Source organism: Psammomys obesus, unplaced genomic scaffold (assembly GCF_907164565.1).
Source record: "Psammomys obesus unplaced genomic scaffold, mPsaObe1.curated_primary_1811, whole genome shotgun sequence".
In the NCBI taxonomy this organism is placed as follows: Eukaryota; Metazoa; Chordata; class Mammalia; order Rodentia; family Muridae; genus Psammomys; species Psammomys obesus.
In genome coordinates this window covers 34,209,866-34,231,582 of record NW_026592118.1, presented here as the reverse complement: position 1 = coordinate 34,231,582, position 21,717 = coordinate 34,209,866, and the positions used below count along the sequence as shown (strand labels likewise).

The 21,717-nt window shown below is 38.6% G+C and overlaps 1 protein-coding gene across 1 annotated transcript in view; it reads left to right on the top strand.

Moving 5' to 3' along the window:
- Positions 1–21,717, top strand: part of Col28a1 (collagen type XXVIII alpha 1 chain) — a 147,626-nt gene that overhangs the window by 40,888 nt on the left and 85,021 nt on the right. The window contains exons 13-17 of the mRNA XM_055612840.1: positions 3,983–4,051; positions 7,092–7,160; positions 12,742–12,810; positions 16,846–16,914; positions 19,763–19,831. Coding sequence (XP_055468815.1) covers positions 3,983–4,051; positions 7,092–7,160; positions 12,742–12,810; positions 16,846–16,914; positions 19,763–19,831 — 345 coding nt within the window. The remainder of the gene's footprint in view (positions 1–3,982; positions 4,052–7,091; positions 7,161–12,741; positions 12,811–16,845; positions 16,915–19,762; positions 19,832–21,717) is intronic.

Here is a 21,717-nt window from a genome sequence, read left to right as displayed (position 1 = left end):
AAATTTGTTGCAGACTTCCTGAAAAGGACAGGTTGTAGTAATTGGGAAATCCAAATCCACCTCTTTTACTCAACCCTAGCAACTATGTATTGGGTGATTGATACTTAGAATAGAGTTTGCCATTAGAAAACTGATCTTTTTAAACTCACAACTGTTAATATGCCACAGCACTTATCCTTAGTATCTCAAGCTAGAAGCGACTGAGCTCAGCTTTTAGCTATCACAAAAGACTTACTTTGGATTTTGTAGGAACTCACATTAAAGGATTTTAGAGTTTTAAGGAGAACTTGGATTTTAAAGTGTTGACAATTTTAGAGACTGGGAGTTTTAAACTTTGAGACTGTTTCATATTGTGACACGAACATGGGCTCTTGAGCACAAATAATAAAGGAAAGGTTATGATTGAACTGTGGTGTGCTTGTGTGCCAAGTTGACAAGGAGTCAGTAGTGCTGCTTAATTTTTGTCTATTTGACACAAACTGGAGTCATCTAGGAAAAGGGAACCTCAAGTAAGGAACTTTTCCTATGAGATTGGCTCATGGGCATGTCTGTGGGGAGCATTTTATTAGTTGCTAATTAATGAAGGAGTGTTCAGACCACCGTGGGCAGTACCATCCCTACACAGGTAGGTCTAAGCTATATAAAAAAGGCAAAGGAGGGCCTCTGAAAGCCTCTGCCCTGCAGACTATCAAAATAGATGCTGAGACTTATGGGCAACCTTTGGGCAGAGTGCATGGAATCTTATGTAAGATGTGGGAAACAGTATGAGCTGGAGAGGACGGGAACCCCACAAGGAGAGCAACAGAACCAGAAAATTTGAACATAGGGAACTTCCCAGAGACTCATACTCCAACCAAGTATCATGCGTGGAGATAACCTAGAACCCCTGCACACATGTAGCACATGGCAGTTTAGTGTCCAAGTAGGTTCTATAGTAATGGGAACAGGGACTGTCTCTGACATAATCTGATTGGCCTGCTCTTTGATCACCTCCCCCTGATGGGGGAGCAGCCTTACCAGGCCACAGAAGATGACAATGCAGCCATTCCTGATGTGATCTGATAGACTAAGATCAAAAGGAAGGAGAGGAGGACCTCCCCTATCAGTGGACCTAGGGAGGGGCATGTGTGAAGAAGAGGGAGGGAGGGTGGGGTTGGGAGGGGAGGAGGGAGGGGCTTATGGGGGGATACAAAGTGAATAAAGTGTAATTAATTAAAAAAATAAAATAAAATAAAGAAAGGCAAAGGAAACAAGCCAGTAAGCACCATGGTTTCTGCTTCAGTTCCTGCCTTGGGCTGACATCATAGCTTGCCTTGATAATGGACTTTATTTTGCAAGCCAAACAAGCTTTTCTTTGCTGGCTTGCTTTTGGTAATGGTGTTTTAGCATGCCAATAGAGAAACAAACTAACAAATTTGGTAAATGCTTATTGAATGAGTGAACGAACCCAAATATAGGCATTCCCCTTGTTTAATGTAATTGTGATTTTTCTTTATTATATCATTAGGGAAGAATACGTTGTTAATGATGTTGTTGTTAAATTACGTGATATCTACTTGGCTCTTCTTAGTTTGCAATCTGATCATTTAATTTTTTTTCTTTAATTAATTGTTCGGCCATTAGAGTAAAGCGTCATAGATATTAGACTTTTGATTAAAGTTTTGGAGTTAAAAGCTAGGTTTCCCATAAGCATTGCCATTTAAATTTAATTCCATACAGCTTTTTCTTTTAATTAAGTCTCTACTAAGTAGGCTATGCATAAATAACAAAGGCCAATGTTTAAAGTACGAACTATTGAGAGAGAGAAAAAAAAAACCAAAAAAGTCCAAGACTAGGATAAAGTTGGGATTTTTCTTTGTTTTTGAGACAGAGTCTCAATATAGCCCTGGTTGTGTAACACCAGGCTGACCTTGAACTCACAGAGATCCTCCTTCCTCAGCCTCCTGAGTATGAGGGTTAAGGGCAAGTGCCACCACATACAGCTTGTTAGTTGTTTTCTCACCCGTGAGTGCATAACACGCATCTTGCTACTGTCTTGCTATTACTATTTTTGTGTAGAAAATATCTCCTAAACTTTTGGCATGTGAGTTAGAGATCTGAGTTTAAGCCCTCATGACTATAAAACACTTACCTTACCCACTGGCCATCCCCTTGGTGCCTAAAACTAGAAATATTTTAATTTTTATTATTTTTTATGTGTATAGGGTTTGCCTGCACGTATATCTGTGCACCACGAGTGCCTGATGTCCAAGAAGGTCAGAAGAGGGCAGTAATCTCCTGAAACTGGAATCACAGGCAGTTGTAAGATGCCGTGTGGATACTGAGAATCAAACCAGGTCCTCTGGAAGAGAAGCTGGTTCTCTTAACTTCTGACCATCCCTCCAGTCCCCAAAACAGGAATTTTCAAAGGTCAAGCTGGGCAGTGGTAGGACACGCCTTTAATCCCAGCACTTGGGAGACAGAGACTGATAGATCTCAGTGAGTTCAAGGCCATTCTGGTCTACAGAGAGAGTTCCAGGACAGTCAGGACTACACAGAGAAACCTTGTCTTGAAAAACAACAACAAAATTTCTCCTCTTGAAAATAAAAAAAAAAAAAAAAAGAAAGAATAAAAACAGAAGATTTTTGGAACACAATTTAAGCTGCTTTCTCTCACAGATGGACTGATGGTCAGGTTCGCTGCTCAGTGGAGTTGGCTTGTGACAGCAGTTTACTAAATTCCTCACAAGCTACAAAGCCAGCACACTGCAAAGACAGTAAGACACATCTGTAACCGCAGTACTTTCGGGTGGAGATGGGTAGATCCTGAGGCTCACCTGCCACCCAGCACAGACAAAAACGATCAGTTTCAGGTTCGGAGAGAGATCATGTCTCAGAAAGTAAGATGGAAAGCTGAAGCGATGGCTCACCAATTAAGAGCATGGATTGAGCTTGTGGGGACTCTAGTTCAGTTCCCATCACCCACGTCAGATGTCTCACAGTTGCCTGTAGCTCTAACTCCAGGGGACCTTTCCCATCCCATCTACACTGAAATAAAATCCCGAGTTTTAATACAACCCTTCCATTTCTCCAGTTTCAGTTAATGGCTTTTCTACCAGCCCACTTTGCACAACATTGTTTTTTTTTTTTTTTTCTTACTGTGTGAGAAGCCCTCACCTCTTCTGGTACCTCTCAGAGAGGAGCTGCAAAGGTTTCTTAAAACCATTGAGGTTAAACATCACCCGCCATTAGTGATCTTATGAAGACACAGGATCTATGCATAAAATTGTCTCTGAGTTCACCCAGCTCCAAAACTAATTCAAGTTTATCAGGTCGAAAAGTGACACAGAATGGAACAGTACCAACACTTCTCACAGGCCTGTGGAGACGCTCTCCCCAGGCTCGCCCAGGATTTATTCAGGCCAGTCAGTCTGTCTGGGTCCTTTTCCAGACCACACAGTGCTGGATTTCATCTCTCATGGGATGTATTTTCTTACCTATATTCTGAAGCATTACTTACTTCAATTTTTCTCTAATTTGAAGACAGAAGCTTGTTTGCCATTCAGAGAGAAGGAATATTGAATCCAGTGAGAATCCTAGTACTCACAGGTCCTCATAGCTGATCAGCATAGATTGTTTTGTTTTGTTTTGGTTTGGTTTGATTTTTTGAAACAGGGTTTCTCTGTGTAGCCTTGGTTGTCCTGAACTCTCTTTGTAGACAGTGCTGGCCTCACTGTGTAGACAAGGCTGGCCTCGAACTCACAGATATCCATCTGCCTGCCTCTGCCTCACTAAGTGCTGGGATTACAGGCATGCACCATTGCGCCCAGCTTGATCAATACAGATTGTATTATATGGGTTCTTACTAAAAATTGAACGGGCTACATTGCCGCCATGTCTGTGGGACCTGAAGTTAACCATCCTCTTCTGCCTTTTTCCTCCCATCTCACCACCTTGCATTATTCCTCCTGTTCTGTCCCCCACTCTCCCCTTCCCTAACCAGGGTCCCCGAGGTCCAGAGGGAGCACCAGGAGAAAAGGGTCCACCAGGAGAAGGATTTCCAGGACCAAAGGTAACAGAAGCCTCTGAACCATTGGAAAAAGTGCTTTGTCTCACATGGCTATGAATTATAAATCGTTAGAAGCCAAATGTTCTCCTGGCCATTTTCATGCTACTTAGTAAAACAACGTACACATTTCCCCATAACATAAAAGCCCATAGGCATGAAATTTTATGATTATAAAATAAATAATCAGCAGACTTGCCTTTTCATGTAATGACTGTATATTAATTAGAAAATTATCTTACTTGGTAGTCACTAAAGCTACATATACTTGGTTTTGGTTCAAAAGTTAAATTACTGAGTGTAGCTATGGTAACCCTTAGCTTACAGCTTTATTTTACTAAATACAGATAAGAAAGCCTGACACTGCAGTTTTAATAGTATTGCTATCAACACTGTAAGAAAAATAACTTTATCACAAAGAACAAGACATTCTGAAAGACCTGCCTTTGATCTGGAGTTGGGAAAGCAGCTTCCCACACTGCTTCCTCTACCCAGTGTGCTGGCAGTTCTTTCTGTAAAGTCCCAAAATAGCAGGTACTTCAGTCTTCATGAGCCACTGATAACTGTTTCAATGACTCAGCTCTATTATAGTCTGAAAATAGCCATAAACAATATATGAATGATGGCTTGTGGCTGACCAATAAAACCATATTGACATAAGTAGACATTGGGATAGAATTAGTGGTCTACAGTTGGCCAACCCCTGGTCTTCAATCTACAGCATATCTGCCAGAGGCCACATAGGAAATAGTTTTTTAAATGTACTTTGGGCCCCATCCACAACATTCTAGAATAAGACACTTGTTTGAAACCTTCATTTCTAAAGTCTTTTTCTGAAGCATAGCTGTTGAGGCATACACACAATCTTCAGAGCCATATGCTATTCTCCAAGTGTCTAAGAACCTATACATGTGTCATTCTTTCAAGTCACTGAGGTCTGAGCTTTCATTTACAGCCACATGCTCTAGGCATATAATTCTTATATTTTCTGCCATGATAAATATTTGGTACCCCTGAGAAGCCCACATTTCAAGAGGGGAAAGTAGTTAGCTAAAGCAATGGACACTAAATTGTGAGTGACTGTTGGATTAAATTTTAAAATTAATCTTTGTTAAATTTGTTTTAAAATAGAAAGAAAAATCTTAGATAATGTGAACTTACAAATAAAATACCTTTGACTATCCAAAGAATCATTCTTAAAAACACAGGCCAAAAGTAGTTTATTATTATTATATTTCTGAAAGTTATAATATGTAGTTTCTTAAATATTTTGACACCTAGTAGATTTCTATTTATGTCAAACCTAAACAATCTGGAAAATTCAGATAGCCAGAATTATTTCTCTTTATATCTTGGCATGTTAAAGGGTGTGTTTATGTGTGTGTGTGTGTGTGTGTGTGAGAGAGAGAGAGAGAGAAGAGAGAGAGGGAATATTATGTTAAATGCTAAAATACTAGAAAGTACAACATTCCAGGGCATGCCTCAATGACATGCCCAACATATTTTTACACAATATACAAGTGATACAGTGGGGGCCTGGAGAGATGGCTTAGCAATTAAGAATATTAGCTGCTCTTCCAGAAGACCCTAGTAAGATTCTCAGCACTTGTATGATGGTTCCTGACCACATGTAACTTCAGTTCTAAGGGATCTGATGCCCTCTTCTGGCCTCTGATGGCATTGGGCATGCGTGTGGTACACAGACGTGCATTCAGGCAAATCTTGCATACACATAAAAATATATGTGATACTCTCTGGGATATAATAACCCAGGGGTACTGTACTGGCTCTCAACTTATCAAAGAAATAGCATAATATCCTTAGTGATACTTTAGGATCAAGTATTCATGGCTTCCTTCCAGCTAACAATTAGTCAGAACACTTTGTTCTCCCACCAGGCAAACTAATGGGAGTTTTTTTCTATAGGTAGCTAATCTGCAATAATGTAGAAAATAAAGTTAAATTATGATGTTTTGGTTTTATTTTGAATGCAACTTACAGGATAAAGCTTATTTTAGCTCAGAATTTCAGGTTATGGAGTATCATAGCAGACAAGTAATGGCAGCAGGCGCTTGAGAGAGCTGGTCATGTAACTTCCACGTCCAAGAACAAAGAGAGATGAACGCATGCATGCTCACTTGCATACAATCAGTTCTATTTCTTCACTCATATATAGTTCAGGACCCTCCTGAGGGGATGGTGCCACCCATAGTAGACTGTGTCTTCCTACATTGACTAACTGACTGAAGACAACCCCCCACAGAGATGTCCTCAGACCAATCCAATGTAGACAATCTTTCGAGTCTCTTCCCAGTGATTCTACATCGTGTCAAGTTGAGAATTAAAGCTAAAGCTCACATATGGCTATAGAGAGGAATATAGTAACATTTCCCTGTTAGGAAACATTGTTTTTACTCGTGGTTCTAATCAATTCATTAACTGAATGTCACTTCTGATTAGTTCATGCGGCCTCTTTTCCCTATAAAGGCCCAGGGTACTAAGACTTTTAGATATAATATTAAGATCAGGGCAAGCTGGATAGATTTTGTGACTATCATAGCGTATTCAAAATTTTCCATGAGACCTTAAAAACTTAAACTTTCATCGAATTTTTATAAATACAGACACAAAACATTGAATCAGTAATCGAATTCCAGCAAGTATTAGTTCACAGGAGAGACAAATTTTCCTTAACACCATCGATTCATTTTCATCACTAGTAAGAAAAAGAGGCTTGCTATCATTAGTCGCACTACATGGTTGATCGAGTCTCTGATGAGATTGGAATTTAGCTCTTTTCCAGCTTGAGTAATGGTGTATACATGCATTTCGAGGATAAACTTATTCCTGTGTAAATGTTGAAACTAATCTTTTTTTCTCCTAAGTTGCAAATCTCAAAGTCAGAATTACTCATTTGGAATGAGCAGTGAATTTGAATGCTTTATTTAAAAATTAATTTAGATCAAAATTCTCAATAATTATTAAGTGAACTCTTTTAAAAGTCTTATTTTTCTTTGTGTACTGATACCTTCCCATTTGCTTTTAGGGTGAAAAGGGTTCTGAAGGACCAATTGGCCCACAAGGATTGCAAGGCCTGTCAATCAAAGGAGATAAGGTATTGAATATAAAGTATATAATGAAAGCCATTATAAAGTAAAATTATTTTTGACATTGCTCTGTATTCATGTATAGTTTGAATTGTATATAATATGACAACCATCCCACACAGGTATCTAGGTAATTATAGACTAGCAAATGTGAGATATTTTACTACATGGGATGAATTATGATATGTAAATTCATATTATTTATATTTCAAATAATTCCTCACTTACTTGAGTTCCAACTGTCAATGAATTGTTTCATTAGCAATGTATATTTGAAATAAGAGTTTAAAAAAGGTACTTCTTGGTAAAGGACACACTGTTGAAAGTCTGTTGGTAGAAGAAGGAAAGGGAAGGAGAAATGATGCAATTATATTATGATCTCAAAAGTTTTAAAAAGGCATATTGACTATAACCGGTTATATGATTATGTATCTATCCATAATCCTTGGGTTCTCATTCAAAATGATTACCTTTAAGTGGGGTTATAATCAAGAAATTGTTTAAGAAAACAGCTTTGCTGTCCTTTAGCAGGGAACCTCAGAGTCTGCCTGAGGTTATGGTAGGCAAAGGTTATTGGCTTATTGCAGTGAGAGGGACCCAGAGTGGAAGCCTGGCACTCGATTGAATGCTTTCAGGGAGTGGAGATAATTTTATGATTGAGCATTTTAAGGAGTCTCCTCTGGAAATTATGGAAAAAACAGCCTGGATGAGTTGTGACTAGTTGAGAAAACAGTAGAAGTACCCGGTTTTAGACAATATACCAATTTTAGACAATCTCTGACCATTTCTTGAGATCCAAATGGTATTTAATTTGCCTGTGCTCAGACCTGATGACAGAGTATTCTTATGCCTCTCTTGGCCCATAACATTGTTTGGTGTTTGTGGTATGTGACCTCCTATTCAGCCCCACAGCCTCACAGCCAGGTCCTACCTAGGAGGAGAATTGACTGGTGATAGAAGCCACTAGAAGCTGATCATACACTAAAGAGCAATGGGAAGCAAAAGCTGCCAGAGGCAGAGATATACCGTATATGTTCTACATGTATGTATACACATACATGGTGCACACACACACACATCATTAAAAGAAAACGAGGTCATGAATGTTAAAGGGACTGGAGGGCACAGGAGCAGTTGAAGGGGAAAGAAGGGGGATAGAAGTGATATAGATACCATAGTCTTGTATGAAGTTCTCAGAGAATAATAGAATAAACGTAAAAAAGCTGTATGCAAAACTAGTGGCCTCATATGAATTAGGAGTTATTTATCTGCCAACCTCTAAGCATATACTTATATTTCTTGCATCATAATAACAACTGATAAGATTACCTCAAGTGTTGAGAGTTTTAATCATGGGTGATATATTCTCTCCTGACTGGCAAAAATAATGATAGCCATGCAAGTTTTATGACTAATATAATTCTTGATTCAAATAGCTCAGCTCCAGGTGTAACTGCAGCTGTAAAATACTTCAGAAACGTGTGAGCTGTTATTTCTTCCTTTGGAGCTATGAGAACACGAAGGCGGGGAGCTCAGTGGATTAACCTTCCAGGTGTTACTGTCATATGACATCTGTGCTTTTACAGCTGGGAGTTCATGCAAAGAAAACTTGGAAATACCTGGACACTACCACATAGCAAAGCTTTAATTTGCTGTTCTCTTACAAAGCCAACACTGTCCCCTCTCTTCTTACCAGTATTTTTTTCCTATTATTTTAAGGAAACTGTGAGATCAGAAACTTTGGTGTGTGAGCAGGTGACAATGTAATAGTCTTAAGGGCTCACAGATATCTAATTGGTAAATAATAAAGAGGTATTTATGACACAGATATGTATTTATTTTCTTTTATAAAACTTAAATTATTTTGTACTGTGTAACTAACATAAAGACATTTTCATTCTCTATATATGTCTACACACATATAGTATGTTGGGCATATTCTTCTTCCCATAATCCTCCTCTCTCCCTTCCAGCAGTCCCTTTCATTCTCACAGGTAGTTGTGATTCCACTTTCAAGTCATATGTGCGCACAAGATTCTATGTATCATATAAGATCTGGGAACATCAATGAGAGAAAACATATATTTGCCTTTTTTCAAGACTACCTTAATTCTCTTTGTATCATTCTCTTCAGTTGTATCTATTAAAAAATATTTATCTGTTTATTAATTACTCCATGTCATGGTCAGAGGCTACCTGTGTGGAGTTGGTTCTCCCTTCTTCCTTTACATTGTTCTGGGATCAAAATCAGGTAGCCAGGGTTGTGTGGCACGCACCTTTAACCACTGTGGCATCTTGTTGGCCTATTTGCTTTCATTTAAAAAAAAAAATGAAAAGATGTCTGAAGAGATGACTCAGATGTTAAAGGCTAGGCACACAAACCAAAAAAAAAAAAAAAGTTTTTTTTTCTTTTTGGAAATGATATAACTTTATTCTTTATAGCTGAAAAAGTTGCATTGTGTATGTATATATATATATTCTTTACCCATTTGTGTGTTTATCTCAATTGGTTTTGTAACTTGGCTATTATGAATAGTACAAACATTGATGCAATTTAATTGTAAATTAAATGTAAATGTTATTCACATTCAAATAGACATTTAATTGTAAAATTGGAATAAAGGGAGAGGTCTTTGCTTTCTTTACTGACACTTGCTGATTATTGGTTTTGAGTTGGGTTCTGGAGTCAGCAGACTTGCAACTAACGACTGCCATCTGCCATGTCCTGTGCTATGGGACATGGTGGAGAATCCTGAAGGTCATCTGGGAAGTGGAGACACAGCAAGGAGTTATAAAGATGATCAAACGAGACAGGGCATGAAACTCACTTAGTACAGCCCTTACCTACCCCTACCCCTGGAGAAGAAATAAAGTTATGAATCAGAACATTTCTCTCTGAATTAAAACTGGACAAATTTTTATTCTAGGACGTGTCTTGACACACGTTTAAAATACTTTAATTTATATAAAACCTGATCCAGTTATATAATTTTGTTTATAAATGTTTATCCCAAGTTGCCTGCCTGTCTTTTTAAACCAAATGTCACTGGTGCACAGGCATATCTGGTCATTTACCTTTCACTTGTGGCTGTTTGCATGTCATTAAAGCAGCAATCTTCAGTTACAAAACAGACCTTATTCTGTCTGTTAGGCCAAAAGGATTCATTGTTTAATCTTATAAGAGAAAGTTTGCTAATTGGGACTGGAGGTACAGGCCTGTAATTCCAGATGCTCTGGAGGTTTAGGCAGGAAGATCACAGGTTCAAGACCTGACCAGAAGAAGGAATAACTTCAAGCAACTTGTGTATCAAAATAAAAAGACCCCAATGAGCTTGTATATCAAAATAAAAGCCACCCTGGTGATGATGACTGCCTCATGTGAATGAGGCCTTAAGTTCAATCACAAATACCCTGCCAAAAACCATTTGCTCACCCTGATGTAGTCTAAATACGATTGTCATTAAAACAGACACAAAGCTCTTATTTGTCTGTGATGTTCAATGGAATAGTTCTCAGTTGGTGTACTTGACCTAATAGTAGCACTCACTGACCCTTCCCCCTTTGAAACACTCTCTTTCCTTGGACTCTTCTGGATGCTCATCTTAGTCCACTTTGCAGCTCCATTTCTCTGACCTCTAAAGACTGGAGTTCTAGAGAGCCTCATCTCCAGCCTTCTCTGCCTCTTGGGAAAGTCACCCAGGCAGGGTATCAACTGTTGTCATTATTTTGTCACGTTGAAATCCCTACTCCAGATCTCTCCCGCTTGGCCTCTTCACTTAGGTGTCAGGTTTAGGCTTCCCTATTTAACAAGCCTGGAACTGAGCTCCAGGCATCACTCCCGCCTCCCACCTTGCTCTTTCTCTTCTCTTTCTCAGTAAGTGCCACCTCTCTCACTTCAAAACCACTGGAGAAATCCTGGATTCTTAAAAATTGCAAGCAAATTCTGTTATCACAACTTCCTAAGCAAGGAGTTATAAAGGTGATTCAACTAGACAAGGCATGAACCCTGCTTAGTACTGTCATAAGCAACCTACACCTGAGTACTCCGACCCACTCTTAATAGCTGTCATGGAGACCTTCTAAGTTATCCATTCTCCTGCATGAAGCTGACCCCTAGTTTCTGTCTCTCTACAAGGGAATCCAATGTCCTTATTACCTTGAGAGTCCCTGCTGATTCCCTGCCAGGCTCCCTGCCATACTTCTCTGGCATCCATGGCTGAAGTTGTCTTTCTTCATTGACAAGCATGCTGCCCAAGCTGTCTCTTCGCTCTTGCCAATTCAGCCAGCCACTATCCTTTGACTAGCTATTTGTTCTATCTGGAGTCCTTCTTTCACATTTCTACCTTTCTTTTCATCAATGAGGCCATCCTGTCTAGCATTTCTAGAGCCAGCATGCCTCCCCTGCTTAGAATTTTTCCTAAGCACTGATCGCCATTCAAAATAGGCCTTTCTTTCTTTCTTTCTTTCTTTCTTTCTTTCTTTCTTTCTTTCTTCCTTCCTTCCTTCCTTCCTTCCTTCCTTCCTTCCTTCCTTCCTTTCTTTCTTTCTTTCTTTCTTTCTTTCTTTCTTTCTTTCTTTCTTTCTTTCTTTCTTTCTCTGTCATTTTTCATTCTCTTCTGTAAACTCTACTGAGGATGGAAATTTGGGGCTGTTTTGACCAATGTTTCTGTGTGTTCATAACAGTTCCTGTCACACAATGAGCACTCAAAAGAAATGTATAAAAAGACTTATGGAATGAATGGTCAATACTGTTTTCCTCACACACATATACATTTTTTTTGAGATAGAGTCTCACTGTGTAGCCCTGGCTGGCCAAAAACATGTAGACCAGGCTAGTATCCAACTCACAGAGACCCACCTGCCTCAGCAGTGATAAGATTAAAGGAGTGTGCCACCATACCTGCCTTCACTGGTAACTTCTTCTTTGTTTCCTAGCAAAAGTTTCTATTCTTTCATTTTCGTGCTTTTCATGTCTTAATTTCTGACATATTATTGAAAAAGTTTTAAAATACTTTTGTCTGATTTATCTTTCAAGTCTTATTTTTCTCATATTTTATTAATTTAGAACTTTAAAATATTAGGTATGTATGCTCCATAAGAAAAGATTTGAGTATACTAACTTTAGATGGTTTGGGTTGTGAGAGAAAGTGTAAACAGATACAAATTCTAGGTTGTTCTTATGTATTTAGGAATATATCTATATACACATACATATGTGTATATAACAACATGTAACATGTAACATGTAACAACAATTAATCGGAAAGTGGTCATTAATTTGAAAGAGAGGAAAGAGGGTCTATGAGAGGGTTTGTGGGGCACAGAGAAAATGGATAAATAATGTAATTATATAATAATTTCAAAAACTAAACTAGATGATAAAACTTCCATTAACTACAATCAAACTAGATGAAACTGTGAATAAGCCACTATTTTGGTAAATTTAGACTATAAATTATTGAAAAGGAATGGAAGATTGCACTTTTGCCTGTTGAATTTGTTGAAAGTATAAGACAGATTTTAATCTAGCCCAGTTCTAGATTATTAAGACGTGTGTGAATGGAGTTTTGTCTACTCCTATTTTGACAGGGGGATTTGGGACCTGTGGGACCCCAGGGACCAGCGGGTATTCCTGGTGTTGGAAGTCAAGGCGAGCAGGTAGGTAGTGCTTACTTATTCTCCCTTGGCACAGAACATTTCATCCCAGTCCTTGCATTCAGGCCAGGCCTGTGAGCATCTCTGTCCACTTGGCAACTGAATTTCAGTAGTGTGTAAGTTCAGAATAATGCAGGGAAGGATAAAATAGTATTGTGATTTTAGAACTTTATAATTTTAGAACTTTCAGAGATTAGAAAAATAAATTATGTGCTTCTTGGTGCTATATCTTCCTACGTTGGCCTTATTAATAGGTAAGTGTTCTGGTATAATGTTTTACATCTGTAGTCTCCCTTAGGGAAGAGGAGTATTTTCTTTCCTGCTGGCTTGAATGTGTCTGCCCTTTAAAGTGTCTACATTCCCAGCTCCAGTGCCAGCAGAGAAGTGATTCACATCCCTTAACCATTCACCTACTTGAATATAATATTGGTATTTAAATAGGTACCAGAATCAGAGGTGACAACTAAACATAAAGACATCCTTCCCAAATAGAAGCAGCCCACAGTGGGATTTGCTCATGAAAGACACAGGGAGGGAAGGAGGTCCATATGCTCAGAGACACAATTGCTTCTAAAATCCTCCTGTATTTGGGGAGGCTGGAAAACTGTCTCAAATGTAAATGGTCTGAAGCCTGGACATCAGCCTATCTACTATCGTTCACCCCCTGCCTTTAGTTATGCAGTTTCATTTAATAAAAGCCCCCAGCAAATACAGATTTATTGCAACGGTTAGAAAGTGGCAATCTCATTGAATTAAAATTTATGGCTAAGGTTTGAATTGTTTTGTAGTCTGGAGAATGCATAATACTTCCTTGACCTCAAATGATGAGGAAAGAAAAAGGTTTGAAAGTAAGGTAGTTCCAAATCTCACTGTTGACCTGTCACGTTAAATTTATTTCTAAGAATTCTTTGTCATCATTACTACGTATTATTTTGTTATCCCAAGCAACAGTAAGGTAGGCAGCCACTCCTTTTCCCACTTCCTCACCTTTGGCAGAGTTCCCAGTCTGATATGCTAGGAAGATTAAGGTGCAGAAGACATCAAGGTCTAAGTACTGAGGTAATAATTAAGAGCTGGGCATTCTGGCTTACTGATGGTCCCGGGCTGGCTCTCAAGACCTGTAGTTTGTCTGCTTGACGCTGCAGGGCTACCTTCTGGTCCTGGGATCCTGGCGGCACTGTTACATCCTGGGTTTTGTGGTTTGGTGGGACTGAGAAACAAATCTGAGGCTGACTATGAGGTTCAAAGACAGATCGGTCTGTCCAGATGGTCTGTGGATTCTGAACCTCCCACCTGTGGCTTCCCAGCTTCCTGTTCTCTTTTACTGCCAGTCCTTGATAGAGATTGTTATTTTTTAGTTAAAAAAAAATTTTATTTCTTTCTGTTTTGTATGCTCTTTCTTCATTACAAAAGAAAAAGTAAAAACTTAAAGGCAAAATGTCTTTACAGGGCTGGCCTTTAATGGGTAGGAGAATAAATAGAATGTAGTGTTTATAAACTTCTCTGCACAAGGAAAGAATTACTTACTCTTTAAAAAGAAATGGCATAAATGCTGCTTAAACCTAATCTCTGTTTATGCAGTCATTCAAATCTGTTCTTAAACTTAATCCAGTACATTTCTGTGCTCATCATTTCTCCCTGCATTACTTGCTTACAGAAATATATTTCTCCACTAATCTATTTATAAGAAAAATCTGTTTCCAGCAACCCATAGACAACGTTCTTATGGTCTGTAGATTTCATTAGATATTTAGGCACTTGATCATCTGGATGTTTTACAGAATGAAATAGAATATAAGCAACCATGTACAGATATGTAGGCGCACATGCTCCTGTGATATTTTGCTCCTTATCCTTTAAGTGATACTTGTAGACAGTTATACAAGTTGGATACGCTCATTCTTGGAACTGCTGTAGCTCTTCTACAATTGTGTGGGCTGTCCAGTCTTATCAACCAAAGAACAAGGAATGGTATTTGTGTTTTATTTTAAATTTTATTTACCTGTGCATATGTATGTATACTATATGAATGTCTATTACTTGTGGAGACCAGGGAAAAGCATCAGATTTCTTAGAACTGGAGTCATAGATGACTGTCAGTGCCATGTGGCTACCGTGAACTGAAATGTTTTGTAAGAGTAGCAACCACTCTTGATCACTGAGCTAGCTCTCCAAGCCCAATATTTATATTTTAAAAATGAACAAGCAGTCACATTATCTATCTAACTGGAGCAAAAACTTTTTTTGCATTATGTAAGTATAAATTAATAATGTGTTTTATAAGCATTGCTTCCACAGTTGCAGTTTGTGGGATGCAAACAAGCATAATTTTATTTTCCTCTTGGTAGCCTTTAAAATTTTTTATTTCCCAGTGGGGTCATGTCTTCACTTTCCTACCACTGAATAAAATTTCCAGTGGAGCCCAGACTCCTTGGATCGCTTTAAGATGATAGAAGTTGTAGGGTTGCTGCTTGTTGCAAATATCAGATTTAATTCTGTGTCTGGTCAAAAAGAAATAAAAACCTTAACCCAGTGACCATCTTAATCTTCATTATCTGGTACAGGCTTTAGGGGATGAAGGATTCTCACTTCTCCTAGGCTGAGGTAGAAATAGACTGGACAGAAGAACATGAATGACCTTTCTTGATTGTTTCTGTGGTGCATGGTTTTAGGAGTCAGGGTTTAGGGGACAATGTGCTCTGACCTCTCACCCGTGGGGTTCTTTCATTAGCTCTTTGGTAGGCTGTGGGTGAGAAACTTCCTCTGGCTGAACCTATTAGCCGGTTCTTGTTGAGGCTTTATTCTTTCTACTGCAGTTCTGCTGCTCTTCTCAGTCACCTAGACAAGATTGAAAATAGTTCCAGGCTATTCTTTCCTGCCCCCTACTTGTCATGTGTTTCATAGACAGAAAAAACGTACATGCCTCTGCTCTGACAAACTCAGGGTTCACAGGATGATCCCAGTCTGGCCTCTTTGGGCTACCACAGGCCATTTTAGATTTCTCAGGCCTGAGTCTGAAAATAGTCTCTGGTGTCCTCCAAACCAAAATCAAAGTGTAAGTGTTTTCATTGAAGTCCTCACTCTAGATCAGAGTAAAGGAAGTCATAACCAAACCCCTTCCAATCTTCTACAAAGAAAACCCCTTGTCATCTGGAAAACATTCTCCAGAAAAGAAGCTTGTAAGTCTTCTGTTTCTGTAACTCATTTTACCTACAGTAGAGTGAGGAGCCACTCTACTGTTTCAACATGTTTAACATCTATCAGCTTGCTCTTTAGAGTCTAGATCAAGTCTTTAACAAGCCATTGCATCCAACAAGGAAATAAGTTTTTCTGTATGTGACAAGAGAGGTGAATTGGTTTAGCACTATGAAATTTCCTTTTTTTATATTGCAAAGTACAAGCTGGGCAGAGGCTGTGTTCATCAGTGTTGTCAAGGGTCCAGGGGTCTTCATTCTTGTTGTTTGCTTACCTGGGGAGTTATTTCATCTACATGGTACAAGACTACCACACTCCTTGACTCCCTCCACAGGAAGAAGAGAAGAGTCATGAGTCCTTCTTTCTTTAGAATGAATGAGATCTTGCATACATCACTCCATCCTCATCTTAATAGTTAGAATCTAGTCCACACACCCACATCTGACTCTACCAGGAATTAGAAAGTATGTTTTTTTGGTTTTGGTTTTGACACAGGTTCTTGTTATGTAACATTGGCTTGTCTGGAACTCACTATGTAGACCAGGATATCCTCAAAATCATAGAGATTGACTTCTTGCTGCCTCCCAGGTCCTGGAAGTATTTACTGGAAGCATGAGATTTATTCCAGGGACTCATGTGGGCCAACTGAAATTTCTCTTACTATCTCTGAATTATATGCATTGGGCTTTAAACAACGGATTTGGTTAGAAACTTCCAACAGCCCAGCCAATAGATGGTGTCAGTAACTTGTAATGGTGAGCTAAACTTTCACCTTAGAAGGCACAAGGCTGGTATCTAAATATCTGAATTTCACTAACAGCATTTCAAACTTTTATTCTAAAGGGGATCCAAGGTCTACCTGGTCCACCTGGTCCACAAGGTCCCCCAGGACAAGGCTTACCGGGTTCTAAGGTAATTTTCTAAATGACCAAGATGTCTAATACATTTGTAGTATAATTGCTATTTGTGATTAATGTTCAGTGACTTTGCAAGAGAACAGATGGAATTAACTTAAAAATCAGAACATTCGATGCCAAACGATACTGGTATTATTAATGACTTGGAACGTATAATACATATTCTTCTTGCTTTAAAATGCTTTCACATGCATAACCTTTATATCTTGTTTTTATTTTTAATTATTGAGACCCTATTCTAGCAGTCAAATAGACAACCCCCTCCCTGGGTTGGTGAGCTCTCATTCTCACTAGTATTCCTACAGTGGGTTCAACTTCCAGAACCTTAAAAAGATGGTGCCAGAAATGATCTAAAGAGTAAGAGTTTTCCTTGAACTTTGAAATCAGATTATTCATTAAGTTGGAACTCTATTCATTCCTTGAGGAGAGGTAGTTAGCTACCATCTATACTCGTTCAAGGGTTATAAATTATACTGTTCATTGTTATAAATTGATCAATCAATCAACCAACCAAACAACCAACCAACCAATCACAAAGATACTTCTCAGAGATACTTGCTCACCTTTGAGCACACATATAAGAAGAAAGACGTCATTTCCACCCTTGAGATTTATTTGTTTGTCTTTGGGGGGTGTAGAGGAAGACAACGCCTTTCTGTATAGACCAGGTTAGTCTCTGACTTAGGATCTCCCTGTCCCTCCCTCCTTAGTGCTGAGATTAGAGGGGTGTGCATTATTTGAGGTTTTATCTGGGGCATATCACTGAGAGCAAAGAACATTCTCTGGTTTTGATGTTGTTCTTGGTCAAAAATCACCTGAACTCTCCATGTTTAACTGTTATATACTGTAGCTGTCTATCTCTTCACGGTGTTACTAAAAGTATGTACCATGTGGCTTTTTTATTTATTTATTTGTTTATTTACTTATTTACAATAAACTATATACAGTAAGAACAGTTATGAAACAACCAGGAAAGTCATATGTAAAAGTTATACTCAAAATGTTTAGCTTATTTGTATTGGGCAACCTTGAAGAAAACACTGTCTATCCTATCTAGGTGAGTCTAAAATGTACCTTGATCATTCTTTATCTTATCTTGTATTTATCAACTTAAAAACATCTTTCTAGACCTTAAAACATTTTCTTAAATCCTAAACAACTTGAGCCTAATTAAAACTATAAGTATCTAGTCTTCAACCTCAGGACAGACTTGAGAAGGAACAAAATTATTGCTTAAATAGGAAGTGTAGCCAAGCAGCTTCCAAAACTAAAAGATAACAGAGACAGTTTACTGCCTGGTCAGTCACCCATTCTCTCTCTATAACATTAGAGCATCATCTTCAGCCTCTGGCCCAGTATATCTGGCGGACCTAATTGTGAATCAGGAAGTATGAAGAACTTGCTTACCCTGTCATGGCAGAGCTTGGCAGTCAACTCAGCCTGCATCTAAGTCTTGTCCATTTTGGACAGTATACTATCTGTAGAAAAAGCTGGGGCATTTTTGCCCAGTGGCTATCTTTCCATTAATGAAGGATATTTTTTGATGTGTGTCATTTTTCCTTAAGGGGTCTTGGAGGTGTTTCCAGCAGCTGACAATGTCTCAAGTCAAAAAGGCCTCAAATTAACAAAGAACATCTTTAAATGCCATATTTTGTAGGTCTATGAAGTTTTTGATGACTATCTATCTATCTATCTATCTATCTATCTATCTATCTACATAGTGTATAATCATATCTAGCTAGCTGGTTAGATTGATAGCTATTATAAATCTGAGTAGGCAAATGTTGCCTGATTCTAGATATTTACTATTTGTTCAACCTAGGATGTATATTTCTATGATAAAATAGACTAATGTCTGACATGACCATGAGTTTGATTGATTAACCATTAACTTGTATAAGTTAATAATCTTAAACAGTTTGTAATAGCAGCTTTTAAAAGCACTGGAAGTAAACCTTATGTTTGTAAATGAGTTGTATAAGTCCAATGCCTCATACGAGAGTAGAAACATGCATACATATGTATATCAAAAATATCCTTACATTTGAATTAATATATAAAATTCCATACCCACTTATCAAAAATAACCTTATTTCTGTATCAAAATACAGAATTCTATACAAATTAACCAAAACATATTTGAGAATAACAATAGTTTTATAGTTGAAGAGCAGATTCAATACTCTATCCTTTTCTCCTGTATTTCTATGTGTTTTCTATTTGATATTTCTATATTCCCCCCTTTCTTTTTTATTATACTGATGTTTTTATTTTTGCACTTTACACCCCTATCCCAACCCCTTACTCCTCTCCTCCCTGCCCTGCTCTCCCACCCTCTTCCCACTTTCTCCCCCCCCCTTCCCCTCCAAAAACCCCCCCCCCCCAGTCGCCCCCCCCCCCCCACTAACCCAGCTTGGCACTTCAAGTCACCTCAGGACCAAGCACATCCTCCTCCACTGAGGCCAGACAAGGCAGCCCAGCCAGGAGAAAGTGATCCAAAAGCAATCAATAGAGTCCATGTCAGAGACAGCCCTGCTCCACTTGCTAGAGGACCCACATGAAGACCAAGGTGCCCATTAGTTACTTATGTGTTGGTAGCCTAAGCTCAGACTGTGCTTGTGCTTTGGTTGGTGCTTCATTCTCTGTAAGTCCCCATGGGCATACGGCCTATATTTTAAGTCAAACTTGCAGTAAGAATTCTTGTGTGCATGTGCGTGTATGTATGTGTGTGAATTAAGTAGATAAAATCATCTTTGTTGACCTACAAAAGCTCTGAGGAAATCAGAAGCAGGAATATATTACTTTGATTTTGCGTCAATGTGTAAATATTCTTTCCTGCCCAGGGAGAAGTAGGCCAGATGGGACCGACAGGCCCTAGAGGACCAGTGGGAATTGGAGTCCAGGGTCCAAAGGTGAGTTGATCACTTCTAAAATGCTACTAGACAATGCGCATTATACAATGTGAGGTTTGCTTTGCACCCAAGTGCAAGAAAGAACACGCACCCACCATCTAAACATCTATAGCTTGTTTCCCTTAACTTTAAGATGTAGCTAAGAGGAAAAGTAGAATTATTATTGCTTAGTTTTCTTGGTGTTTGTTATAAAACTCATACTTCCCTGTGGGGCAGGGATCTTGCTCATCTCATTTGTTACTGGGTGCCAGTTTTGACAACATGGTGAGCCTCAAATCCTGCTGAAAGGACGAATTACTACTTGATCTAACCTTCACAGGTTCTGTTACTCACCCTGAAGGCTCCACTCATCCACATTGAGCTTTGAACTTCACTGTTGTTTGGTTGTCATTGGCAAGAGTCCTATAAACACTTGGGTGCTAGAAGAATATATCAGATGTAAGCTTATCAAGAACACACATATCACATCTACTTAGAGAGATATAATCAAAAAATCATAAAACTATATTAATAACAATAACAGTGTATTAACAAAGCGATGCAAGTTGTCATTTTGCATGGCTTTGATACATACTACGCTCAGTGCCAAGTATGATATATATGTGTACATGTATATACATGTAATATACAATTACACATCAATTTAGAAAGAAAAATCTATACTATGTTAAGGGTCATAACTTAGACTATGTAGGTTTAAATGCCTGTTTTTTTCAGTCAATTTTAAGTGTCTCTCACTTAAAAAAACCAAGAAACTTTGCTGTATGAGAGTATTCCGTTTCATATTAACTCACTCTCCTGTTTGCAGTATTTAAGTGCTTCTCGTGTCTTATTTTTGCACATGCTTCTACCTTAAACATACCAGATTTCCATTTGTATATGCCAGACCACAAGTCTCTCTGACTGGTGTAAAGCACACAGAGTGGCAGTGTGAGAGCACAGCATGTACCAGCCTCTGTTTGGATGCTGTAGGAACCCTGTCTCACATGTGCCCCACGTCACCTCTTGCCTGAAGTGCATTCTTGTCTTAACTGGAAAATATGAAATGTAAAAAAATGCATTTCATCGTTTTTAATTTGTATCCCCTGAAAACAAAATAAACAGCTTTTTCAAGTGCTTGGTGGACCTTCAGCTTTTCTCTTTATAGGTTCCTATAGAACTTCAGTACTGTCTGTTAGGCTTTTACTGCTAGAGTTGTGTATATGTCTGGGTATTAAGTTTTTGTTGGCCGGATTACAAATATCTTTCTCTATGTTGTAACTGACATATGTTCTTTTATTTGACATTTTGGTGTATTTCTCTCATTTTTTGTCTTGTGCTTTTAAAATATTATTTTAAAATACCTTAAAGTTACAAAAATATTCTCATTTTGTTTTCTGAAAATTTTACGCTTTGCTTTTTAAAGTTGTCTTTTATCTACTTGGATTGTAGCTTTGTGTCTAGCGGGGGAGGGTGGTCAGTGTGAGGAATCTGTTTCCCCCATATTGGTAACGTGTCTCTACTTCAGTGTTGAGAACACCATTTTGCCACACCTGTTTACAGTGTCAGCCACGTCTTGTATTAGTTCATTTGTTTGTGTCTGTAAGAATCCGTGCCTACAGCTCCATTCTGTCCCCTGTGTCTATTCGCATTCCTCTGCACCATGGCCTTCATGTTTTGATTCTGCCAGATTTAAAATACGTTTTGTCACTGGGGATATAGCTCAGCTGGTAGAGCGCTTGCTCAGCACCATATAAACCTGTGTGACAGTGTATGTCTGTAACCCTGGCACTCGGGGGAGGGAGGCAAGAGGATCAGATATTCAAGGTCATCCTTGGGTCTACATAGCAAGTTGGAGGCCCAACCTGAGATACATAAGACCTTTCTCAAAGGGAAAAAATTTCCAT